This window comes from Orbicella franksi, chromosome 11, assembly GCF_964199315.1.
Source record: "Orbicella franksi chromosome 11, jaOrbFran1.1, whole genome shotgun sequence".
Lineage (NCBI taxonomy): Eukaryota > Metazoa > Cnidaria > Anthozoa > Scleractinia > Merulinidae > Orbicella > Orbicella franksi.
In genome coordinates, this window is record NC_138155.1 from 20,517,686 (window position 1) to 20,539,649 (window position 21,964).

At 44.1% G+C, this 21,964-nt stretch overlaps 1 protein-coding gene and 2 non-coding genes across 3 annotated transcripts in view; 2 read left to right on the forward strand and 1 right to left on the reverse strand.

Annotated features, from left to right (window-relative positions):
* Nucleotides 1-21,964, reverse strand: part of LOC145502932 (GRIP1-associated protein 1-like) — a 53,146-nt gene that overhangs the window by 17,117 nt on the left and 14,065 nt on the right. The window contains exons 17-30 of the mRNA XM_081482342.1: nucleotides 21,297-21,343; nucleotides 20,933-20,978; nucleotides 20,232-20,270; nucleotides 19,281-19,376; nucleotides 18,910-19,005; nucleotides 17,677-17,781; nucleotides 17,064-17,105; nucleotides 16,344-16,457; nucleotides 15,889-15,999; nucleotides 15,428-15,559; nucleotides 14,549-14,648; nucleotides 13,073-13,121; nucleotides 12,555-12,612; nucleotides 11,836-11,943 (exon numbers count right to left, since the gene is read on the reverse strand). Of these exons, the coding sequence (XP_081338468.1) occupies nucleotides 11,836-11,943; nucleotides 12,555-12,612; nucleotides 13,073-13,121; nucleotides 14,549-14,648; nucleotides 15,428-15,559; nucleotides 15,889-15,999; nucleotides 16,344-16,457; nucleotides 17,064-17,105; nucleotides 17,677-17,781; nucleotides 18,910-19,005; nucleotides 19,281-19,376; nucleotides 20,232-20,270; nucleotides 20,933-20,978; nucleotides 21,297-21,343 (1,143 nt within the window). The remainder of the gene's footprint in view (nucleotides 1-11,835; nucleotides 11,944-12,554; nucleotides 12,613-13,072; nucleotides 13,122-14,548; nucleotides 14,649-15,427; nucleotides 15,560-15,888; nucleotides 16,000-16,343; nucleotides 16,458-17,063; nucleotides 17,106-17,676; nucleotides 17,782-18,909; nucleotides 19,006-19,280; nucleotides 19,377-20,231; nucleotides 20,271-20,932; nucleotides 20,979-21,296; nucleotides 21,344-21,964) is intronic.
* Trnam-cau (transfer RNA methionine (anticodon CAU)) lies at nucleotides 9,755-9,826 on the forward strand. Its single transcript has one exon. It is a non-coding gene; the product is annotated as a tRNA-Met (tRNA).
* Trnah-gug (transfer RNA histidin (anticodon GUG)) lies at nucleotides 10,289-10,360 on the forward strand. Its single transcript has one exon. It is a non-coding gene; the product is annotated as a tRNA-His (tRNA).

The following is a 21,964-nucleotide window of genomic DNA, read 5'->3' on the forward strand; positions in this document are numbered from 1 at the left end:
TGTCGTTTTGGCGGTTGGTTTTTCTTGAAATGAGCCTCACTGGGTTGAGGCGTCTTTCCACCCGCTTTTCCATAGCGTTTCTCTAACCTGGCTATCACGTCGTCCAAATGTCTATGCCCTTGAAACTGAAGAGCCATGACTACCACACAACCTCTTTTTCAAAAATGAACCTCTTTTATTTCGAACAGCTTACTTTATAACAAATGACGCACTCCTCGGGAGGAACCGCACGTGTCCTGGTGACACGGGGTTTTACAAATCTTGCGCCAGGCCAACTCGTCCACGATCAGACGTTCTACCATGTGTCCTACTTTACGATCGTTCTCCACAAACTCGTTTTTCTTAAAACGATTCAAGAACTCGTTCATGTCCCGACCTTCGGCTCGGTCGATCAGGAACATCAGGGCGTAACCGCCGCAACTCTGGCTGAACAGGGACTGCAGACTCTTGCCGTTGTGAATCTGGTACTTGAAATGACGATCCAACCATGCTTGGATCGGTTCGGCGGTTCCGTACGCGTCCAACGGTAGACCGTAACTGTCCAGGATCTCGCACTTGTTCTTGTCGGCCCACAAAGCGATCCAATGCACGCCCGGTTTGTCGTGAGGGTCCGTGTTCACGATGTAAGCGGTCGGTCCTTCTTGAGGGACTGTCCTTGGAAGCCGATCGCAAGGGACCGTGCCGTAAAAGACACAGCGTAGGGACGGATTCGTCCGGGCCAAATGATCCAATTGTATATTATTCAAGGCTACTTTCTCCATTTTTCTTCTCATTGGTACACGTCGTAGATGACGACTCGGTTCTCGTTGATCTCCAGCAAATTCTCGAATTCGCCGTACAACAAAATGGTCAGGTTTTCTCCCGGATTGGCTCCAAAATCGATCACCAGACGCAGTTCACCTTCTTGCTTGGGGTTCAACACTGGACTGTCCAAACATCCATTGGCCGTGTTGTCAAATACAAACATGTTGCATCTCTTGCCGTCCCCCCAATCCACTTTCCGGACCATGTTTCCTTTTCCCCTGCACAACGCTCCTGAGGCTTGGAGGAATCTGTAGTAACCTCTCTGATCTTTACTGTCCCCATCGTGATCGAGCTCCAAGGTCTCGTAGGGGTACTCTTCACCTCTCACCAATTGTTTGATGGAAGCCAGATTGAATTTTCCGAAATTGAACGGATTGATCGTCACAGTTCCGTTGAAGGCAGTTTGTTTCATCAACAACACCACTAGTCTATTAGGTAGTTTACTGTGGAAAGGATTGCTGCACTCAAAGTGACGATTGTCGTTGGGATGCGAGTAAGTGCGAATTTCCCCTCTCACCGTGGGGTAAGTGGCCACTCTTCCACCTTTCAAGCTGGTCATGATCTCTCGGTACACCGAGGGAGTCACTCTCACTTGAGATAGGAACAATCTCACTTTCACGTCGGCTTCAGTCAGTCTGAGAGTACTAGCACCGTCCCATCGGATGGTCCACAGGGCTGGGGCATTGAAGTACATGTCGATCTGGATCTGCACGCCAGGTAACAGTAACTTGCTGAGATGAAACACTTCCAGGAAAGGTTTGAACCTCAAAGTCACGGCTTCTCCATCCAGAAACTGGGCTCGTCCCAGGACCACGTTCTTGAGATCTTGAGGTAAAGCAGTATAATGAGCATGAGGAGTGCCAAAATCCAACATATTGGCAGTCAATTCATCGGCATCTCCGTCGTCGGGTACGCCGAGACAGTTGTACCAACCACTAGGTGTCAGGATCGTTTCACCGTCGTCTCGGTCGTGGTTCAACAGGGTCTCGATGTAAGCTTTGAGGTGGTAAGTATCGGTCTGGGGGCTGATGAGAGTCCCATTCAATCTCACATTGATCTGTTTGAAGAGGGTGTGGGCCAGATTGTTGGCGAGTCCCATGACATCCGCTGTCAACAGATTCGTGTTGTTACTTTTCTTGACGGTCAATTCCACTTCGAAGAAACTCTCGTTCAAGTCGATAAAGTCTTCTTGAGGATCGACTTGGAAGGTCACGGGGTTGATCCCTGTATTGAACGGGTTGATTCTCACCAAACGTCGAGACGACATGCTGACATCCGTGGGAGGGGTACTGAACATGTTCAGGCGAGGGTTACGAACCCCCGCCGACCGGGCATGAGCCACGAGGTCCGTCATCGTCTACGTCGTCGTCGTCTTCGTCTCCGTCTCAGGGCCGACTGCACCCAACGATAGTTCAGGCGTTTTGATCGGGACGGGAAGATCGATCCGCCTTTATACGTTCGTCGTATCGGAATAAGTCTCACGCGCCTCGAGTAAATGGGATTCATACTCCAAAGAGGTCTTTTCTCACTTTTTTCGCCAACGCCCGTTTGATCTCTTGCGTCGCTTTACGTTTCACGGCTCGTGTCGCTCCTCTCTTGACCCCGGCGAGTCCACCTCTCCAATTGGGCTTTCCTCCCTTACCGCCCGAATTTAAACCTTTCAGACCCTCCGTGGCAGCCTCGGTGATAAAGTCTCGTAGAATGCCGGGACCGCGTTTCTTGACACCTCTCCAAGCCATGCCGAATCCGTCTCCGGATTGCTTTATTTTATCGGGCTGAAATCGTACCAGCGTTCCGCCGATCATTATTCTTTCTTAAAGTGTAACGTCACGATCGTATTGCCGTCTCCAAAGGTCGTCAGTTCTCCAGTTGTCTCAGCCACTTGCACTTCTATTATGTCGATGAGGTCTTTGCGCACGGGAATATATTGAATGTGGTAAGGCTCGAAATACTGGACACCCGCACCTCTTCGAATCAAGTTGACCTCTCTCAGTAAATCCGTGACTTGATTTCCCACCACGCCACTTCTAGCCACGTCCGAGTAGACGAACAAGGAACGCGAACTGCTTCCCACCAAGACCTCGAAAGCCTTGTTCAGGTTCAGAAAACGCCAATTGCAATAGATGCTGAGTTTCAAATATTTTTGACCCTTAATAGGTAATGAGACAGACCAAAACACAGGAAAGCCATCATCGTCATGTAAGTCAGACACGATGCCAATATCAGGAATTTTATCTTCAAAAAATTCAATCTGTAAGTTAGGTCCCAGACTGTAATTATTTCCATCCTTCTTGATCCATCCCAATTTCTCAGCCAAAGCGACGTTGAACCACAAGGCCGGCTGGTCACTGTAGGGCCTTAAGATGTCATTATTGTCTGTAACAAGGTCTTCGCCTTCCCACTTGAACTTGACGTAGGTTCTTTTACCATCACTGTTGAAGTATTGGGATCCCAATTTAGGACCATTATTCGCGTAGATGCGTTGTCGCTCGAAATAAGCGATCATGGATTTCATGAATCCAACACCACTCACGTTGTAAAATACCTCGTTGAGGTCTTCAGTGTCGAATGAGGCTCTTCCCACCGTATAGATGTTCGAAGTAGGTTGATCAACTCGTCGCCATAATGTGAAAGCCAATACAACCTTAGCTTCACCTTCTTCATTCGACAGGGATGAGATCGTCACTCTCGCGTCAGGTAGAGAGATGCTACTCATTCCCACTCTCCATCCTCCGTCTCCATTCAGGCGTAAGGGGTGTGGTAACCTGATCTTGAAATGGTTCGACTTGTTGTCCGGGAACTCGCTCTTACTGCTGTGACTGGGTAAGCTGACGTAAAAATCACTCATCCTTTCTTGAAATGCAACGTGATCGTGGTCACGCCCGACGCAAAGTCCACCAGTCGTCCGTCGTTCTCAGATACCTGCGTCTCGACAATGTCCAAAAAGGTCGTGCGCACCGGTAGATATAGAATGTGTCTCGGTTGAAGGTCGACCACGTCCGGATCGTAACGCACCTGTTTCAACAGGTCCGTGACTTGATTCCCCGTCACCATACTCTGTCCCACATTCGAATACACGAACAAGGAACGACGCTCGTGACCGAACGCTTCCTCGTAACTGCGATCCAGGTCCGTGAACACCCAATTGATGAAACAACTCAAATGTAAGGTGTCGGGGTCGATCTTGTAAAATGTCTCGTCCCCGTCATTCTGTCCTATGATCAAGTCCGTGGCCGTGGGTACGACTTCCTTGGGAAATTCTTTCCTCAGGTGAGGTCCCAAGACGTAACCCGGTCGACCGTTTGGCAAGGTTCCCATCTTGACCCATTTCATCTTCTTGGCCAATTCGATGCCGATGTTCATTTGCGGGTAGACGCGTTTACCGTTGATCAGGAGGCTGAGGCACGTTCTCGAATTGTCCAGGACGCATTCTCCATGCTCGGCCCGATGCATGACCGTGTACAGCAATTCGGTGGGATCGTCGGGTTTACTCTTTTTCTTGTACATCGTCACGTCGGCATCCGTTCGATCTCTCATCCTACGCAGGTATCGATCTCGTATCGCGTTCATTAACTCGGTACCGGTCCGCGGTGTGAATTCCAAATCGCCCTCTCGCGTCACCGAAGAGACCCGACTGTATAGGTTTATGGAGGCGTTCACCATGTCGATCCACCAGATTTCAAACAGAAGAGAATCTTTCAAGTCCATCTTACGCGTCGCGGACGGAAACGAGAGGTCGCTGATACCCACTTTCCATCCCGACTCTCTCAACTGCAACGGGTTCGGCAGACGGTTCTTGAAACTGTGGGCCTTGTTGTCCGGGAACTCGCTCGTGCTGGCATTGCTCATCAGTTGCACGTAAAAGTCGTCGACAGACTCATTCATACTTGAAGTGTAGTGTCACCGAGGTCACGCCCGATGTAAAGTCCACCAATCGTCCGTCGTTCTCGGCCAATTGCACCTCCACTATATCCAAAACGTTGCTGCGCACAGGTTTATATTGAATCTGATTCGGCTCGTACGTCGTCTTGGTCGGGTCGTGGGGGACTTCTCTCAAGAGATCCGTCACGCGATTCCCCGTGATGGTGCTACGACCCACATTCGAATACAGGTACATGGGACTCCGAGGCGGAGGGAGGTCCGGATGAACGACGACTCCACGATTGTAGGTCTTGGCGTATTCCTCGTCCAAGTAACTGAAGCGCCAGTTGCAATAGGGACTGAGCTGTAACGTCCCGTGACTGTCCAAATTCCAAAATTCACGAGATCGATTGCTGTCATGGTTGGTCCAGTCTTTCTTGAAATCAGACGGGACCTTGTCGTCGGGAAAGATCTTGAGCATGTTCACGTTCAAGTGAACGGAGTAATACGATTCCTCGCGAATCAAACCCAACTTCTTGACCAGTTTAGTACCAAAATACACTCTGGGACGTTTTCTGTCTCCGGACTCGTCGAGGAACGTGTCGGTGTTGTCGATAATCAAATCGTTCCCCTCCCATCGGAACACGGGGTAGTATTTTTTCCCGTTCGGTGCTCGTAGACTTTCGTTGGCGTGATCCATGTAATGATACAGGCGTTCGTGAAAACGATGGATGAGGTATTGCATGAGAGATTTACCGGTCGTCACCTTGTGTCGGTCACGGTTCAGTTCCTTCCCGGTGACGTAAAATGTCACGGGGTAACGATATGGACGCCACGTAATCCCGTCGTCTAGCAACCTGAACGTTTCAATGGTCCAATCCATACCGAACACGTAGTCGTCGTCGTCAAAGTCGTGCGCTTGAGTGACGGGTACTTGATGCGGTCGTGACGGAGGAATCGGGTAAGACACGCTCGCCAATCCCACTTTCCATTCCTTGTCGGACTCAAACAGGAGCGGATACGGCAGACGGTTCTTGAAACTGTTGGACTTGTTGTCCGTGAACTCGCTCGTGCTGGCATTGCTCAGCAACTGCACGTAAAAGTCCTTCATTTTTTCGTCTTGGGCTTTTGGGTCACGTACAGTCCCTTTTTATCCACCCAACTGTCGTACTTGACTGGCCAACCTTTCCATCGCACCAAGACTTTATCCCCTTTTCGTTTGACGATCTTGTCGATGCGGAACAGATCGTCGTCTTTCACGTCCACCTTTTGCAAATCTTGCGCGTAAAACGTACCCTCCACCGCCGTACCGTCCCATTCTTCCACCTTGTACGTGGTGACCTTCCCAGGACGCACTCGACGTATCACAAACACCTCTTCGGTCCAACCGGGTAAATACCCTTTCTTGAATTGACGGAACTTCTTGTTCAGTCTCACACGATCCCCGACTTTGAGTTGCGGTTTCTTCAATTTCCCTTTTTTCTTTTTTCCGTAAAGAGTCTCCCACACGGCCTCGCTATTGCCCAAAGTCATTTGATCGGGAGCCATCTTGATACTGCGATGATACGATCGATTGTACCCTCGGACCAGATCTTGTAACACGGGCACATACGTCATCGTATTCTTCACGGTGAAGTACCGGTACAAACGTTCTTTCAGGGTCCGATTGAACCGTTCCACTACACTGGATTTCGTATCCCCGCGCGTCGAAAAATGATGAATGCCTTTCTGCTTCATCAAATCCTGAAACGTCTTGTTGTAGAATTCCTTCCCGTCGTCCGTCTGGAGATTGATGGGTTTTCTACCGCCTTTCAGGATCTTGGCCATGGCCTCCGTCACCGCTTTACCCGTCTTGCTCTTCAAGGGCTGGACCCAGGCGTGCTTGGAAAACACGTCCACTACTGTCAAGAGGTAACGATACCCTCGATTGTACCTCGAAATATTGATCACCTCGATCAGGTCGGCCGTCCACTGCTCGTCGATGCCGAACACCACCACCGGGACCGTGGGAAAACGACGACGTCTGGGTTTGTGCAACGTGTACCCCAAATCCCGTTGCAGGACCTCGCGAGCACGTCGTACCGAGATCTTATTGGCCTGGGCGAATCGCGTCAGACCGCCCAGACTACCGGGTCTGGAAGGATCCCGATACCGTCCCAGTAACCTTCCGGTCGAAAGCGGCTTTTGCTTCTTCTTCTTTTGACCTTTCTTCTTCATAGTCGATAAAGTTTGTACACGCACTGTCTCCACAACTCGAAACGTTGCTCCCGTACCTCGAGATACTTCTTAAATGAATCGGGTTGCCGTTTCAACCACAAGATATAAACGACAAAACGCATCACGTTGGGTTCGACGTCGGTATAGTCAAACACCTCCAAGGGCGAATCGCTGAAATGGTCGGGGATGGGTTCACCCTGACCGTATCGCTCGTAGACACTAGCGCACTTGGAACACAAGGTCGTCCAACACCATCGATCGGCTATGGTCGTACACATTCTCGAGATCAACCAACTCAAAGCATGAGACATAATGATTTGAACCCAATTCTTTATTCACACTTTCTTATATGTACAAAAACGTCGTGCCTGATTGGTTCTTACGAAAAATCGACTCTGATTGGATAACACGAAAAAGAAGGCGAAGAAAAGACTTAGTCTGAATCTGTAAAGTAATCAACATGTTCCATGTTCTTAAGATCTCGTCCATACTCATCATCACAGTCTTCCTCGTAGGTATCCATGGCATAATATTTACAATTTCTCCAACAACATTCCCCTTTACCGGGTCTCCACTTCAGGGCTTCCTGCTCGTCCCCCTTCGCATAGAATGCTTGTCGCATACTCTCTTTACACTCACCACACAGGTCCTCCCGATCAGTGTCCATGGCACGAAAGAAAAACCGATCCTTCCACACATCACGTTGATGCATAATATCGTAGATCAACTCTTCCATCTTCAGACACGTTTCCTTGTAATCTCCCTTGCTGAAAGTCAGTAACGACTTCACCATGGGACTCTCGTCTGACTCCAACACCCGTCGTGATAGGTCACGAGCAAAACGCAAGGGTTCAAACAGATCACGGATGGCCTCACTCATCCTGTACGTGAGGTGATTCGTGGCTATCAAACAGACACGCTCAGCGTCCAGGGTGGGATCCCGACAATGAATGAATTTGAATTGACCGCTACCACTTCTGTACATCACGCGACACCACTCACCACAGAACAAAAACACGTGTTCGTTCTTCTTCATCATCTCCAAAATCGTACCACCCCCAGTCAGGACGACGTCTCATCAAGAGCTCAAAAGACCACAGACTATCGGGTATTTGACCTAACGGTTCGAAGAGATTGTCAAAAATGTACAGGTCCACCTTGGCATCTGGAATGGCATCGAGATCTCTTAAAGTGTGTACCTTCTGATCCGCGATCTGTTCCACGAGGTCCCGAATCTGGTTCGAGTTGCTATAGTAAGTCATCTTGACACCCTCAGACAAACTCGTTAAACTTCTTTCCTTCTCGATCCGCTCGCTTCGTGATCTCCAAGCCCGACAAATGAGGATAGCAACTACGAACGCCCCAGTCAATCAAGTGCCTCTGGAGCCTATAGTACAAAGGAGAGACAAAGGAGAGACAAGACGTAATTCCAATTCAATTATCCTAGCGTGTAACGGTCTTTCGCCTTCTTTTTCGATTGTATCCACTACGTCAGAAGCTCGATTCAACTGTTGTCTAAGATCTTCAAGGATCTCTTGCACGTCTCTCTCATCCAAAATCCTACAGGTCATCACCGCGTCAACAGCAAGTCGAGAATGACTCGCTGCGTCCAAACTGGATCCTTTTATACCCGCGCCGTGGATCCACTTTCACTCCGTACTTTCCCGGATCACGTGCCCACTTCAGATCCCGCCAATCGGAACGAAGACCGTCACATGATCCCATCACACCACACGTCACTGATTGGTCAAAAACGTCCATAAAGTCGAACAACGCATTCCATCACGAGTCACTTTTCAGTAGAAGTCGTCATGGATTCACACGTCGAACCCGTCAGGAAAAAGAAAAAATTGTCCAAAAAGAAACTGGAACTGCTCTTACCCAAGAGAGTGGAAAGAGAAGTAGGAGGTAAACAACTACAATCCACTTTAGATAGATGGTTATTCAAAAAACCTCGTGCCAGACTCCGTTTCAACGAACGCGTCCTCTTCAAAGAAATCACCCCAGGACTCGGTCAGTTGGACCACCGTCCCTCTCAAAGGCTTCTCGCGACCCTGGAGCGCCTTTTCGATCCAACGCCAAGAAGTCAAAAGCCAAATGAAAAGTAACCATGACAAGCGAAAAACCACCCACATCCTAGAAACCATGCGACGTGAAAACACCTTGTTGGGATACTAACTCGTTCTCTATCTTCACAGACTCAAAGCTACCTGCCATTCAAGGCGGATGCATGACCGTGATCAGAGACTCACCTCCTCGAACCATGCAAGTCCTGGAAGCCATGGGACTCGACAAATTCAAGAAAGACGACCTCGTAGAAGTACCCCCTGAAGTGGACGACCGAGGAGAATTCACCGAAGTCCAAGTGTTGGAGGAATTCGACCCCGATCAGTTCCTGAACCAACTGAAACCACAAGATTCCATCTGCCCACGTTGCATGGTACCCCTGACATACGGAAGCGTGCGAACCCCAGACGGTGGTACCTGGGAATATTACCGATGCCCCTCTTCCAGATTCTACACCAAGTGTTATGTGACCTGTGGCGTCAAAGAGGTGGGCACTTACCTGAGACGCGTCGAAGAACAGACCCACCCCTGCTACAGGAACATCGACCCGGCTCGTTTCCGATGTCTATGCAGCAAGTCCCTGGTCTTAGCCACCTCCCACTCCCAGTCCAACCCAGACAGGCTCTATCTCAAGTGTCCCAAGCGTACCTGCAAGTTCTTTCAATGGATCGACGAATACCCACGAGGAGTCGCCGAAGCCATACTGATTAATGGACAGACCCCAAACTAAGAAAAAGACAGACACAGTTTTTGTAAAAACACACTCCGATTTTTATTTCACATTATTTTTTCAGTTTCTAAGAAAGGCAGGGTGGCGCAGTGGAAGCGCGTTGGGCTCATAACCCAGAGGTCCGAGGATCGAAACCTCGCCCCGCCCATTTTTAATTCACATTTCTTTTTTACACGATGGGTAATTTGTCCTCCGCGTCGATCATGGTTCGCATCGTTACTTGATCACAATGGTTGAAAGTACTATAATAATCGTTTATTGATTGATATCCCGAAGAAAAAGAGGGCGCCGGTCAATAGGACCGTGCACACGTCCCACCCTGTAATAAGTGGAATGACCAATAAAAAGTTGTTTTTGTTCTATTTTCAGACTCCATGTCTCGATTTCCTAACCCTCAATGTCTATGGTGCAAGGAAGGATACACTTTCAAACACAGTATCAGAGACTACTTCCTGACACCCTGTTGCGACCAATTCTTTCACGGAACCTGTAAAGCCCTCCACACTGAGCGGTTGAAACCCTCGGAAAGACTCTGCCCTCATTGCAAAGCCGTGAATTTCGGACTGCCTCCCGATGACAACCCCAAAACCAAGTCCTAAAGAGGTAAGCGCTTCGATGGTCTAATGGTTAAGACGTTGAGTTGTGGCCTCAAAGACCCAGGTTCGATTCCTGGTCGGGGCATTAAATTTTTTCTTTTTTATTCCCTATAGAGACGATGAAAAAATCACGCAACAAACCATGTACATTCTCTCGTTAAAGGATCTTTATTAGTTTTTGTTACAGGCATGAATAAAAATGTTTTTTCACTCCTCTGATTCTGGTGGTGGTGTTTTTACAATTTGTTTGACAAATGCTCGGTACGCCAACTCGTCTCTGTTGTCCCAACTGCTCTTCCACGCTTCCCATCCGTCCTCAAATCCCTCCGGCAACTTCTCCAAACACACAGGGTCTTTAAACGAGATGGACTGGTCAGCAAGCATCTTCTCAGACAGCATTTTTCTGAACCTCATCACCTCATCCGTCAGCTTCGTCACCTCTTTCTTCAGGAGGACATCCATAGCGTGAGAAACGGCGCATTTCATTATCTTTCCAAGAATACCGTCATGAACAGCATCCATCACCCTCGCGGCAAGTTCTTCTATCTTCTCCTCTTCAGAAACCTCCACCTTCGTCTCGCTCTCCTCTGAAGACATCTTCTAGTCGCCGATCTCAAAAACAACAATACTCACTCGACACTCACGCAAACCCTTTTATTCCCATCCGAACCTCGATTTCATGCACGTCACAACCTCGATCTCATGGATTGGCTATCGCCTTATTTGGACATGCGCGTCACAACCTCGATTTCATATTTCTCCTTATTTGGACATGTTGCCCTTATTTGGGCACGCGCGTGACCTGGGATGCAAAAGACTGCTGACCTGTGACGTCACTGCAGACGCATATTTTGATAACCCCCTAACTCATGAATATATTAATGAGCAAATCCGGCCCTCTGATTGGTCGAGAGCCTTTTTTAATGATATGCACGGCCTTCTGATTGGCTACCGCCCACACAAGCGTCCTATACTACTGGCTTGGACACACCTAAGCCCCCTCCTTACTACGCTGGAGGAATTTAAAAACGGAGGTTCAACTCTGAAAGCGCATCAAATGTTTTCCACCCACACTACGCCAGAGAAATTAGAAAGCGCAACAATTACCGATCAGTTTAAATTTGAGGTTGAGTAAATCTCGGTCAGGGAGATCACGTGATTGCTGTCGCAACATCGTTTTTGAAAAGCTCCGTTTTCAAAATGTTTTCCGCCCACACTAAAACGTAAAGTCGGCGTTTTCAAATTCCTCTGGTTTGAAGAGCGTTTTTCAAAAGTTCTGTTTTCGTGACGGATTAGTGTGGACGGTAGGCCTAACCGTTGAAATAAAGCTGCTTTTTGAAATTCGCCTGGTGTAGCGTGTGGCCAGACTTTATTCATCATGAACCGTATTTTTTTTTGGTATTTTCTTCTCTCCCGCACCTGATACCAATTGCACGCTTTCCCTCGTTTTAGGTTTCCATCAGTGGAAATATGTTTTTGAGGTCTTGAATTTTCAAAATCATGTTCGTAAAGGCGCCCCTTTAAAGAGTTGTTTTAAAACCGCTCTTAAATGCTATGTACCTTTTCCTCAAGTAACCACTTGTCTTGCTGAGCATCTGCAAGTCGTTCTATCAAGTCGGTTGTATCGTCATTCAGCATGCTGATCGTGGAAGCCGTGGGGCTGGGGGGCTGGAAATACATAAAATCAAATTGCAAAAATTACTTGAACAACATTGTGTAAAAAAATTGTCCCTAGATTTTCGTTTTGGACATAATAATTTTAGACACCCCAGTTTATCTATCCCCATAGCTCCATGGGCTTAGGCTCGTATCGTTTATGATTTGACGTGTCTTTTTAAACGTTTTTTTTTTTCAAATCCATCAAAAGTTCCTGTTACACAAGTATAGGCTGATGACTGTTTGCTTATATTAGCACGTTTTATTCAAATGCTCTGTTCCCAAACTCACTAATAATTCATCAGGTTTCAACAAAGACAAATTAGCCGCGGAGGTTGGTGTTCTTGTCTTATCTTATTTGGATAAGATTCGACATTTTGGTTTACCGTTTTTAAATTAGTGTTAGTTTTGACTAACAAGATATATCAGACACTGGAGACAGTGTTTTACCATATTTCCATCTCGCACTTCGTCGTAACTCTCTTCTCGATATCTGAAAGTAGCGAGCATGATCTCGAGTGTTTGATGTTTTAAACTCGGTTTTGATAATTGGCCAAAAGATTTTGTCAGCTTTTGGTCTGGAATAGACCATAACATGAGGTTGACAAAGGTTAATTCATTACCCTAAATTCAGGACTGTCCACTTCACTCCTCGAAGGCTGACTCGGTATTGATGAGTCACTGAAAATAAACAAAACAAACAGAATAAGCACTATAAAGATAGCGACCGCCTCGGTCGTTTTCAAACGGATCATCTCTAAACAAAATGTCGTCACGCCACATCTGACATGGCCTGCGAATAAAGAAACCTCTCATTGCTTTGACGTCCATGACAGAGGTTACGGACAGATTTAGACCCTATCCATGGGGAAGTAAGTTGGGGGAGGGATGGTGGGGGGGGGGGGGGAGGGGGTCTGAGAGTTCTAGGACCTGCTAATCATATAGAACGTCAATGACGTCATATGACGCAAAACCTCTAAACTTGTTGAAAACCAAACCGAGACTAAACGGTACAAGAAAGGCTTACTGAGAGTGACAATAACATTACTTCGTTAGGTAACGAGAATTGCTGACAAATCACCATATGTAGAGAAGTTTTATCTCATACTTTACAACAACAACATACATAAAGACATCTTACCCACTGTTTCGCCTCTGATTTTCTTTGCCAGAGAATAAATCGTCGAATGCTTTGCGAGAAAAGAGAATATCAGCAAGAAGTTTCTCAAATTAATTATTACTCAGGTAAACAGTAGTGGAGATTATCCCAGCCGGTTTTCCTACCACGAGGGTGCTATTCAAGCGCATTCCCACTCCCCCCTGGATGGGATGCAAGTCCAATGTATATTACTCCCCATGCAATATTCTGTCAGGTCGCCCTTACAATTTACTAAGACCCATTAAAGCTAATGGGTGGAAAGAGGCATATCGAGAGCGCAATGTCTAACATAAAACAAAACACAGGGACCTCGGAGAAATTTGAAAACGCAGCTTTATTAGATTCTGCGCTGGGCCTACCGTCCACAACAAGCCAGAAAAATTCTCCGCTGAAAACGGAGCTTTCAAAAACGATGACGTCTCCATAACCATCGTGCCATAACCCTTTCCCTTAAGGCGATTCCTCACATTTGCATTGCGCATTCTTACTGCGCATAATTTACGGCGTCATAAGCGCGCGGTCGTGCACGCGCACATTGAAAACATGGCGGATTTGCCTTGATATCGAGTTCTGTCAGTTGAAAAATGGTCATAGCTCACTAACGAGCTCGGGGACCCCAAATCTTTTTTCCAGTCATTTTAATCAACGAATCATTAGCTTTGCGTGAGAAAAGACTGATCTGATTTCTATGTTTAAAAATTGAATAAATAAAAATAGCAGCTGCACTGTAGTCTTTTTTATTTTGCAGTTTGATAGCCGTGACAAGAAATTTGGTTCTAATATTTTAACAAAGATTCAGCTGTCTGTCAAAATTAAACTTAAAAAGTTTATTTATGTCAGACACAAGTATTGACTGTAGTTTGAGGCGTGTTTTCATGAGTCTGGGCTCACAAAGAGTTTACAATAACTTGGAATGCGTTCTTGTAATAAGCATTAAATAACACTAAAATGGGACATTTTCAATGCCTCACTGCTCCTTAACGAGCGTGGGCACCCCCCTTTTTTATTTTATAATTTAAGTTCTCATATGATAAATATTCATTGGACAAAGTTTGAACAAAAATCTATGTGCAGTGTTATTTCAGGGGAATTACCTCAAGATTTTATCACCGGTGAGTGTTGCGTTTTCAAATTTCTCCGGCGTAGTGTGAACGGAAAACATGTGATAGTGTGGACGGGGTGTTAACGGGCCAGTGGTCTGTAATCCACAAACTTGGCGTTCTTGCTGTTAAATCCACGTGCACATGGATGGTCAACATATAAATTACCCTAACTAGTCCCAATTCCTTATTACTAATAGTATTATTTGGAAGAAATTGCTTAAATATCAAGACGTTTGCCACTTCCTTACTTGTCATGATTGCCTTAATTCTCACTACTTTGTTCTTGAACTTGTATGGAGCAGGGCGGCCGATCAAGCTTATGCATAAAATAAATAAAATAAAATAATAAGCGCACCAGGTTTGACTCTGTTCTCAGTCAAAGCTTCTTGTAATTTTTGCTGTAGCTGTTCGGCTCTTTTCCTTTCTAGTTTGAGTTGACGCTTGAGATCTTTAACCTGCAGTGGAAATATAAATACAAATGGTAAGACAATCGACGTCTGGTACATCCCGCCGGGTCGGCAAGAAGTCGCACCACTTCCCGTCCCGTCCCTTCTCTTCCCGTCCTGTCCCTTCCCTTCGCGTCCCGTCCCTTCTCTTCCCGTCCTGTCCCGTCAAGCCTTTGTAGAGTAAAGCTACAATCGTTTTATGCACGTTTCGGTTTTAAATTGCAAAGTGAGGGACAAGAAGTAACAGGGCATATTTGACTCTAATTTAAATATACCACGTCAATTGTATTGTATTTTACTTTATTATCCATTCATTGTACATAAACTAATGAAGAATTTTTGAAAATCAATCAATCGATCAATCAATCAATCAATCAATCAATCAATCAATCGATCGATCGATCGAGCGAGCGAGCGAGCGAGCAAGCAAGCAAGCAAGCAAGCAAACAATCAATCAACGGCGAGGGAACCTAAAAAAAATCTAATTGGGCTCGCAGACTTAGATCCCTCCGCAAGCAATGCATCATTCCCCTGCTCTCTGCCCTACGCAAAATAAAAAGCAACCCTAAACAAACAAAACAAAAAAACAAGAACAAAAAACAAAACAAAACAAACAAACAAATAAACAAAAGGACAAAACCAAAAGCAAAAAGACAAAATAAAATGAAACCCAAAAACAACAACAACAACAACAACAACAAAACAAATTTAAGGGAAAAGCAAAACAAACAAACAATTATCGTTAAACTAAACAAAAAACAACAAGAAACAAATAAGCAGACGCTGACCAGTTGATCTCCTTTCTTTCCAGCGATCCTATTCTCCACTTCTTTGTCCTTAAGTTCCAGCTGCAGTTTGTCCATCTCTTGACCTTTCTCTTCCATTTCGTCTTGAAGAGCAGTGATTTGAGATTGAAAAACCTGAGGAGAGAAAAATAAAATAAGCAAAAAAATTTCACCAAACTCTGTTTGGACCTTACCTCTTGAGCAACAGACACGATCTTATTAGAAAGTGAGAGTGGCCAACAATGGAAACTGTGAAAAAAGACTAAAATATGAGAAGATTTGAGGAAGGTGGCTAACGTTATTGTGTTCAGCTGCAACTTCTTTAACACTTGGAAGGCAACCCTATTCTGGGTCATATCTGGGTATCTGGGTACGAGTACGGTGCCAGGTCTTGTCATGCTCTCTTTCAAACTCTCAAGTGTTCCAAGACTATAGTTTCCTGCAAAGGACTGGTGACTACTAACCTCTGTTTCTCTGTCTCGTTCTTCTTGTAATGCTTCCAATTCACTTTCACGTTCTGCCCGTAACTCGGCCAAAGATTTTTCACTCCGTTCCTTCTCTGCTTTCAAGTTATCCTAGTGAAGTAAAAACAACAATATAAACAACCACTATTAAAGACTCGCACAGTACATTTTTAATATGAATACCACGCATATCAATAGACATTCCGGCTCTAAACGCTTCTGCCTCACTTCAAACGTAAACAACAAAAGCGCTTCAAAGTAATTTAAGAGAAAACGTAAATTTTTGAAAACAGAACTTTGCCGTTTTCACGTAGAACACGAATCGTTATTCACAAGCAGTCACTTTGTTAACCCTGTACCATCTTTCAAACCAACACCCTTTCCCACACGAGAGCTGCCCGTAATTGAAGCTATATTTTTGATATTCGTATTTCACGAACAGTAGCACAACATACTTCTGTTTCAGCGAGCCTTCTCTCAAACCAGCCACTCTTGCTTTCCAGTGACTGTACTTTGGCCTTCGCTTCTGCTAACTTCAGTTGGGTCTCTTCAACTTCTTTGCGTAGTTTCTGCCAACAAAAAGCAAATGAAATATCACTAAATTCGGACTCCCCATACTGTACAATATCAAAGTAAAGGTCAAAAAAAGCCAACGCTGAAAACGAAACAATTTTATCAGTGGGAAGCTTCGTGGATAGCTCAAAACGGGCTATCTACATATGGATATATATGAAGGGAACTTTCATCCACGGTTTTGTTGCTCTAAGAGGAACTACTGTAGCTTAAGACAAAACTAAAGGGCAAAAAAAGAACCCTTGAAAGAGAAATAAAGACGACTGGTTCAGTAAAACTAAGAATTGCAGTAGAGGATGTCGTCACTGATTTAACACTTTCAGTGTCGTGCCAAAGCGGAAAATTGCACGTGACTCCAAGCTAGAGTAATTCATCAAAGTATACCAAAAGGCAATCAATATTTCTTTGAAATAAAACAATGGGTTGTTAAGCCGACAGGTAATGAAAATACTATTCCACCGACAAAGGGAACTATAAAATTCTCACAAACGCTATTCAATGACAGGCCTAGTAATCATGAGGGAAAATTGACATTTTGAATGTGGACCTAAAGGTTAGCTGTTGACTACTAACTTTGAGGAAGTAGAAACCATTTCCATTACCTTTTCTCCTGTTAGGTGCTCCCTTAGTTCACTAAGCTCTTTCTACGAGAAACAGCAGATAAATGGCATCATTAATAGGTTAACACGAAATAGACTCTGCTAAGTAAAATTAAATGCAAAGTCAAAGTCGATAAAAGCATCTCGTACATCTTCAACGTGATCTGAACTACCTCTCACTTCTCAGTCATACATATTTCTAAGAAGACAGAATCGAATTTTCTTTGCCTCGATTTTACAGAACAGGAACTTCTCCCCGTTTTCAGATGTTGTTTGGGAATATTTTTTCACACTTCACGGGAAATACCCTGAGAGAGAGACGTACTTCTACAATCATCAATCAGAGCCGGTGTTTTGCCAATCAATCAGACACAAGACTTGGGTATGATTCACCTGTGCCTTGGCTCACGCGACTTTTCCCGCGCTTAGCACCAGTTACACATTTTTCCGCGCTTACCATTCGTTACTCGTTTTCCCGCGCTTACCATCCGTTACACGTTTCCCCGCTGTTGATGGAAGTTACATCTTCTTGCCGCCCTTACTAACGGCTACATGACACTACATTTTTTTTTTTTTTTTTTTGACAAGGCATTAAAAGCAAAGTTTATCCGCCAACCTTATGTTCTTCCTGTAGCTTGTCCAGCTGCTCTCTGTGATTTGTGTCTGCTGTTTGTTTGTCTATGGCCAGCTCATCAACCAAGTTCTTACGACTTTCAGCGACCTGAAAAACAGCACCACCCAAAAGAAAAGATTAATGCATCACTTAGCTTCAACTCCAAGGCCTTTACGGGCAAAACGTAGTCTAGTATTTATGTTGTGTTTACTGTGTGTTCTGTGTCGTATGTGTATTCTCTCGAGTGTGCACCGACCTAAACTTGTATTAATATACTTGTAAAAATGGCTTGCTGCCCTCTTCAACTATGTAGTTTATTTCAGGTAACCACCCCTCCTAAATCTCTCTTTTCAATAAGTTATGCACAAATATCTGTATGTTGACCGAATGGGGAAAACAAAGCTTGTTGTTGTTTTTGTTACTGTTGTTAGCTTAGTACTACATGTACGCTGATACGAAACGGCACAGAGCAAATCTCCTTTTGTAACCACAGTCGAACCTCCCTTCAACCGCCACCCAGGGGACAGAGTTTACTGACCATTGTTGGGAGGAATAAAATAAGAGCAAATCTCTCGACTTGGAGTAAAATATTTGGCCGCTGTAGAGAGGTGGCAGTTAAATGGAGTTTCGACTGTAAATGTCGAAAGCAGGTTTCCGAGCGAACAAAGAAACCGAATATTCTAGGCATTCTGAACAGCATGCTTGTAATCCTCTAATGGTAATACTAAAGAATAAATAGGAGAAATGTCGAGCAAAAGAGTCTATATATCTAGATACTAATGATTAATTTACATACTAACACAAAATAATTTAATAGCTAGATATATCGTGAAAAGCAGTCCGGTGTACGAATCTCATATTGCAGGCTTTTCCTAGTATCTTTCAAAACATTGATCTTTTATCTTTTTCTTGAACACAGATATTGATGATAACTTTATATCACTATCAATAGAATTCCTAATTGAGGAGCCTTGAAACCCTGGAAACCTTGAAACCGCTAATGGACAATCTTCCGTTTCCTTGCAATGTTTATCGCAAGAAGCGGAAAATCTTTGTGTTATCCAGGGATAAGCTAAAAGCAATATTTGTTTTCTCAGCTGAAGTTGCTATTTTCCATTTTTAAATGAACCGCTTCATTTCCTGACTGGAACCGATAAGCAAAAATTCTACAGTTTCCCTGAGGTTTGACGTTTGTAGGTTGAAAAGGGCAACAACAAAAACAATAGAAACTAATACCTTAGTGATTTCCTGCAACGAATCCTTCAGCTGATCGCACTCGGCGGTTAGTTGTGAAATTTGTTCATTCCAGCCATCCACTGCCGTGTTTTGCTCCTGTGTTGAAACAAAGAAAGAGCTATCCTGTTCCATAAAATACGTTTGAATTGTGAATGGATGAAACTTAAGCAAAAATCACTTCCTCGAGGCGTCACCCTGATTGTTGCTTAAACTTTCTTATCTCTACAAAGGAGAACGAAAAATTGCTTGAGTTTGTGAACCAAAATAAAGAGCTCGGTCACTGCAGTACCAAAGCCAGAAACATTACAACAAAATACGGTTAAAAACAAGTTGAAATTGGCTTCTTAGCTGGGACTAAAGCATACACTTACCTTTAAGTGGGCAGTCAGCTCATCTACTTCCATGGCGAGCTCTGCGCAACGAGTCTCTGTTAAAGAAACCTTGTTTTCCAACTGAGATATCAAGTCCTAACCAAATGAACAGGATTATTTATTTAGTACAAGTGCATACGAGAAATAGTTTACACTAAAGTAGGCCCCAGTCAGGAGAATAAATTGAAAGTGAGTTGTGATTGATTATTTCAAGTCCAGGTTAGTGCTGTATATTTCTCTCTTTTTCTTAAAGCGATGAATATACTGTATTTGGATTATTTCCATAGAAACTTGTAACTTTTAACTACCCGAGTAATTACTTTTCTATTGAAAAATTAACGGACACTCAAAAGTCTTTTCAGCCAAGCTTTTCAAACTGTAACTTGAATATGTTTGTACCATAAAATATTGCTTAATTTGTCATTGTTTTTTTTTTTCTTTTATTTTATTTTTTGGATTGGAACTATACCTTATTTGACCTGCTTGGCTGATCAAGATGACTGCAAATTGAACCCTCGCTGATGCTTGCCGATTCTGAATTTAAAGTGAGCTGTTGTTTTGGGTAAGAATATGGCCAATTGATTCTATGTAGGAAAAATAGCATCAAAAAGTTCGGAGGTAATAGCGTATTTAATTGTTATGTAAAACATTTCGCGCGAACTGAATTGGCCTCCGTGTTAAGTTTTGGTTTCATGTTCTTGATGAACAGCACCTCGTTGATCAAACAGGAATAACGGGAAAGAAACTTATATTCACTGCAACTGCTTAATCTATCGTTATATGCCCAGGGCACAAAACAATGCTTACAATAACTTTGTAATGAGGTACATAGCAGCGTGTCAAACGTAAACCTTTAACTTATGATTCTCCTCGCAGAGAATTAAACAAATCTTTGAAGAGTTTTAAAGAGATAAAATAGAAATAACCATAATTTCAAGTTCAAAATTTTACCTCCGATTCTTCTTGTTCCTCTCTGGCGGTTTTTACTTTCTACAGGAAAACAAATTAAAAAAAAGTATATAATAAACTTAAGGTAACGATCGAGACGAAGGTCAGGAAGTCAGGGCTATCGATAGAAACATGCAACTAAAGCGGTTATTAATGGCAACTGCATTGAACGTTAGGTGACCAGCAAACCAAAGTTTGAAAAGAAGAAAAGAAGAAATCCCTTGCACATCATCTGCAAAGGCCCCGTCCAACGCCGGAGGAATTTAAAAACGCGGGTTTCACTCTGAAAACGAATCAAATGTTTTCAGTCAACGCTACGCCGGAGGAATTTAAAAACGCAACAATCGCCAGTCATTTTGGATTTGTGTTTGAGGAAAACTCGGTCAGGGAAATCACGTGATTATCGTGACGCCATCGTTTTCGAAAAGCACCGTTTTCAAAATGTTCTTTCGTCCACACGAAAACGTATAACCGGCGTTTCCAAATTCCTCCGGTTTGAAGAGCGTTTTCGAAAAGCTCCCTTTTTCGTGACAGATTAATGTGGACGGTAAGCGTAACCATAGAAATAAAGCTGCGTTTTCAACTTTCTCAGGAGTAGTGTGGACGCCGCCTAAATTTGTTCTTAGGTGATGAATAGCTAGGTTTTTACTATCAATACAAGAAGACCAATGATATAAAGTAGCAGCATAAAGACAACATTTCACCTCTTTTAACGCTTGAACTTCAGTGACCAGTGAGCCATTTTCTTGTCTAGAAATGACGCAGTAGAAGAAAAAAACAATGACTTCGAAAAGCAAGCATTATTCGACTAAGAAACTAACTTGACCCTTTTTAACTGGCACTCGCGAAGTAGTCTACTCTACAAATCACCGTCAATTCATAGCAAACGATCGCTGAGTTTTTATTCCTTCCTGTTTGTCATTTCATTTAATCATGCAACACAATCATCTTCAATGTCCATGTTTGCCAAATGAAACGTTTGATTTCTCCCCAGTTGCATCGAGTAAGCGATATGAGTTGTGTTTTAAGCGTACATGTATATGTAAAGCTACTATGATGCACTCTAACCTCAAACCGGCCAAAACCTGTTCTGATTCTTCCGCAGATAACGAGGCCTGAAATCACAAGCACAAGAGTTTCAGCTGGTCAATGAGCGGTCTTCTATTTTCAGGTCGACTGCGAGCGAAATAGGCCGGAAAAAAAAAATAACAGAGAGAATACAAACAAGGCCAGAGAGTTTGAATTATGCGCCGCCCTCACAAAGCAAAACTATGACTGGCTAATGCTTGGAGCTTTAACCACAAATTCTCAACATTGGAGAACTCGGCCCGGTACGATTTCAGTTTAATATACTGAAATCAAACTGACAAAACTCATTACTCACAATTTACTCTTATCATGTTTAGTATAATATTTATTGCAAGTATTTGCTTTCTTATGAGCATGTCGCGCTCTTGGAGCACAGGGCACGTCAAGGGAAAATATTCTTTAAATAAAATACGATTTCAACAAAAATCAAAATAGAAAAATTGAATGATCAGTTTTTTTTTTTTGATAATCGCTGGAGGTACTAGGAGGAAAGTCCCCAGCCAGCCAGCTGGCTACCTAATTTCGTTCCCAGATGTCTCGTGAAAAAAGTAAAAGGCGAGATCTGGCCCAGTCGGAATGATTAATCTTTGCTTTGATTGGCTATTCAAACTTTCTTTTAGAGATATGCGCGCGAGGGTTAAAATCGC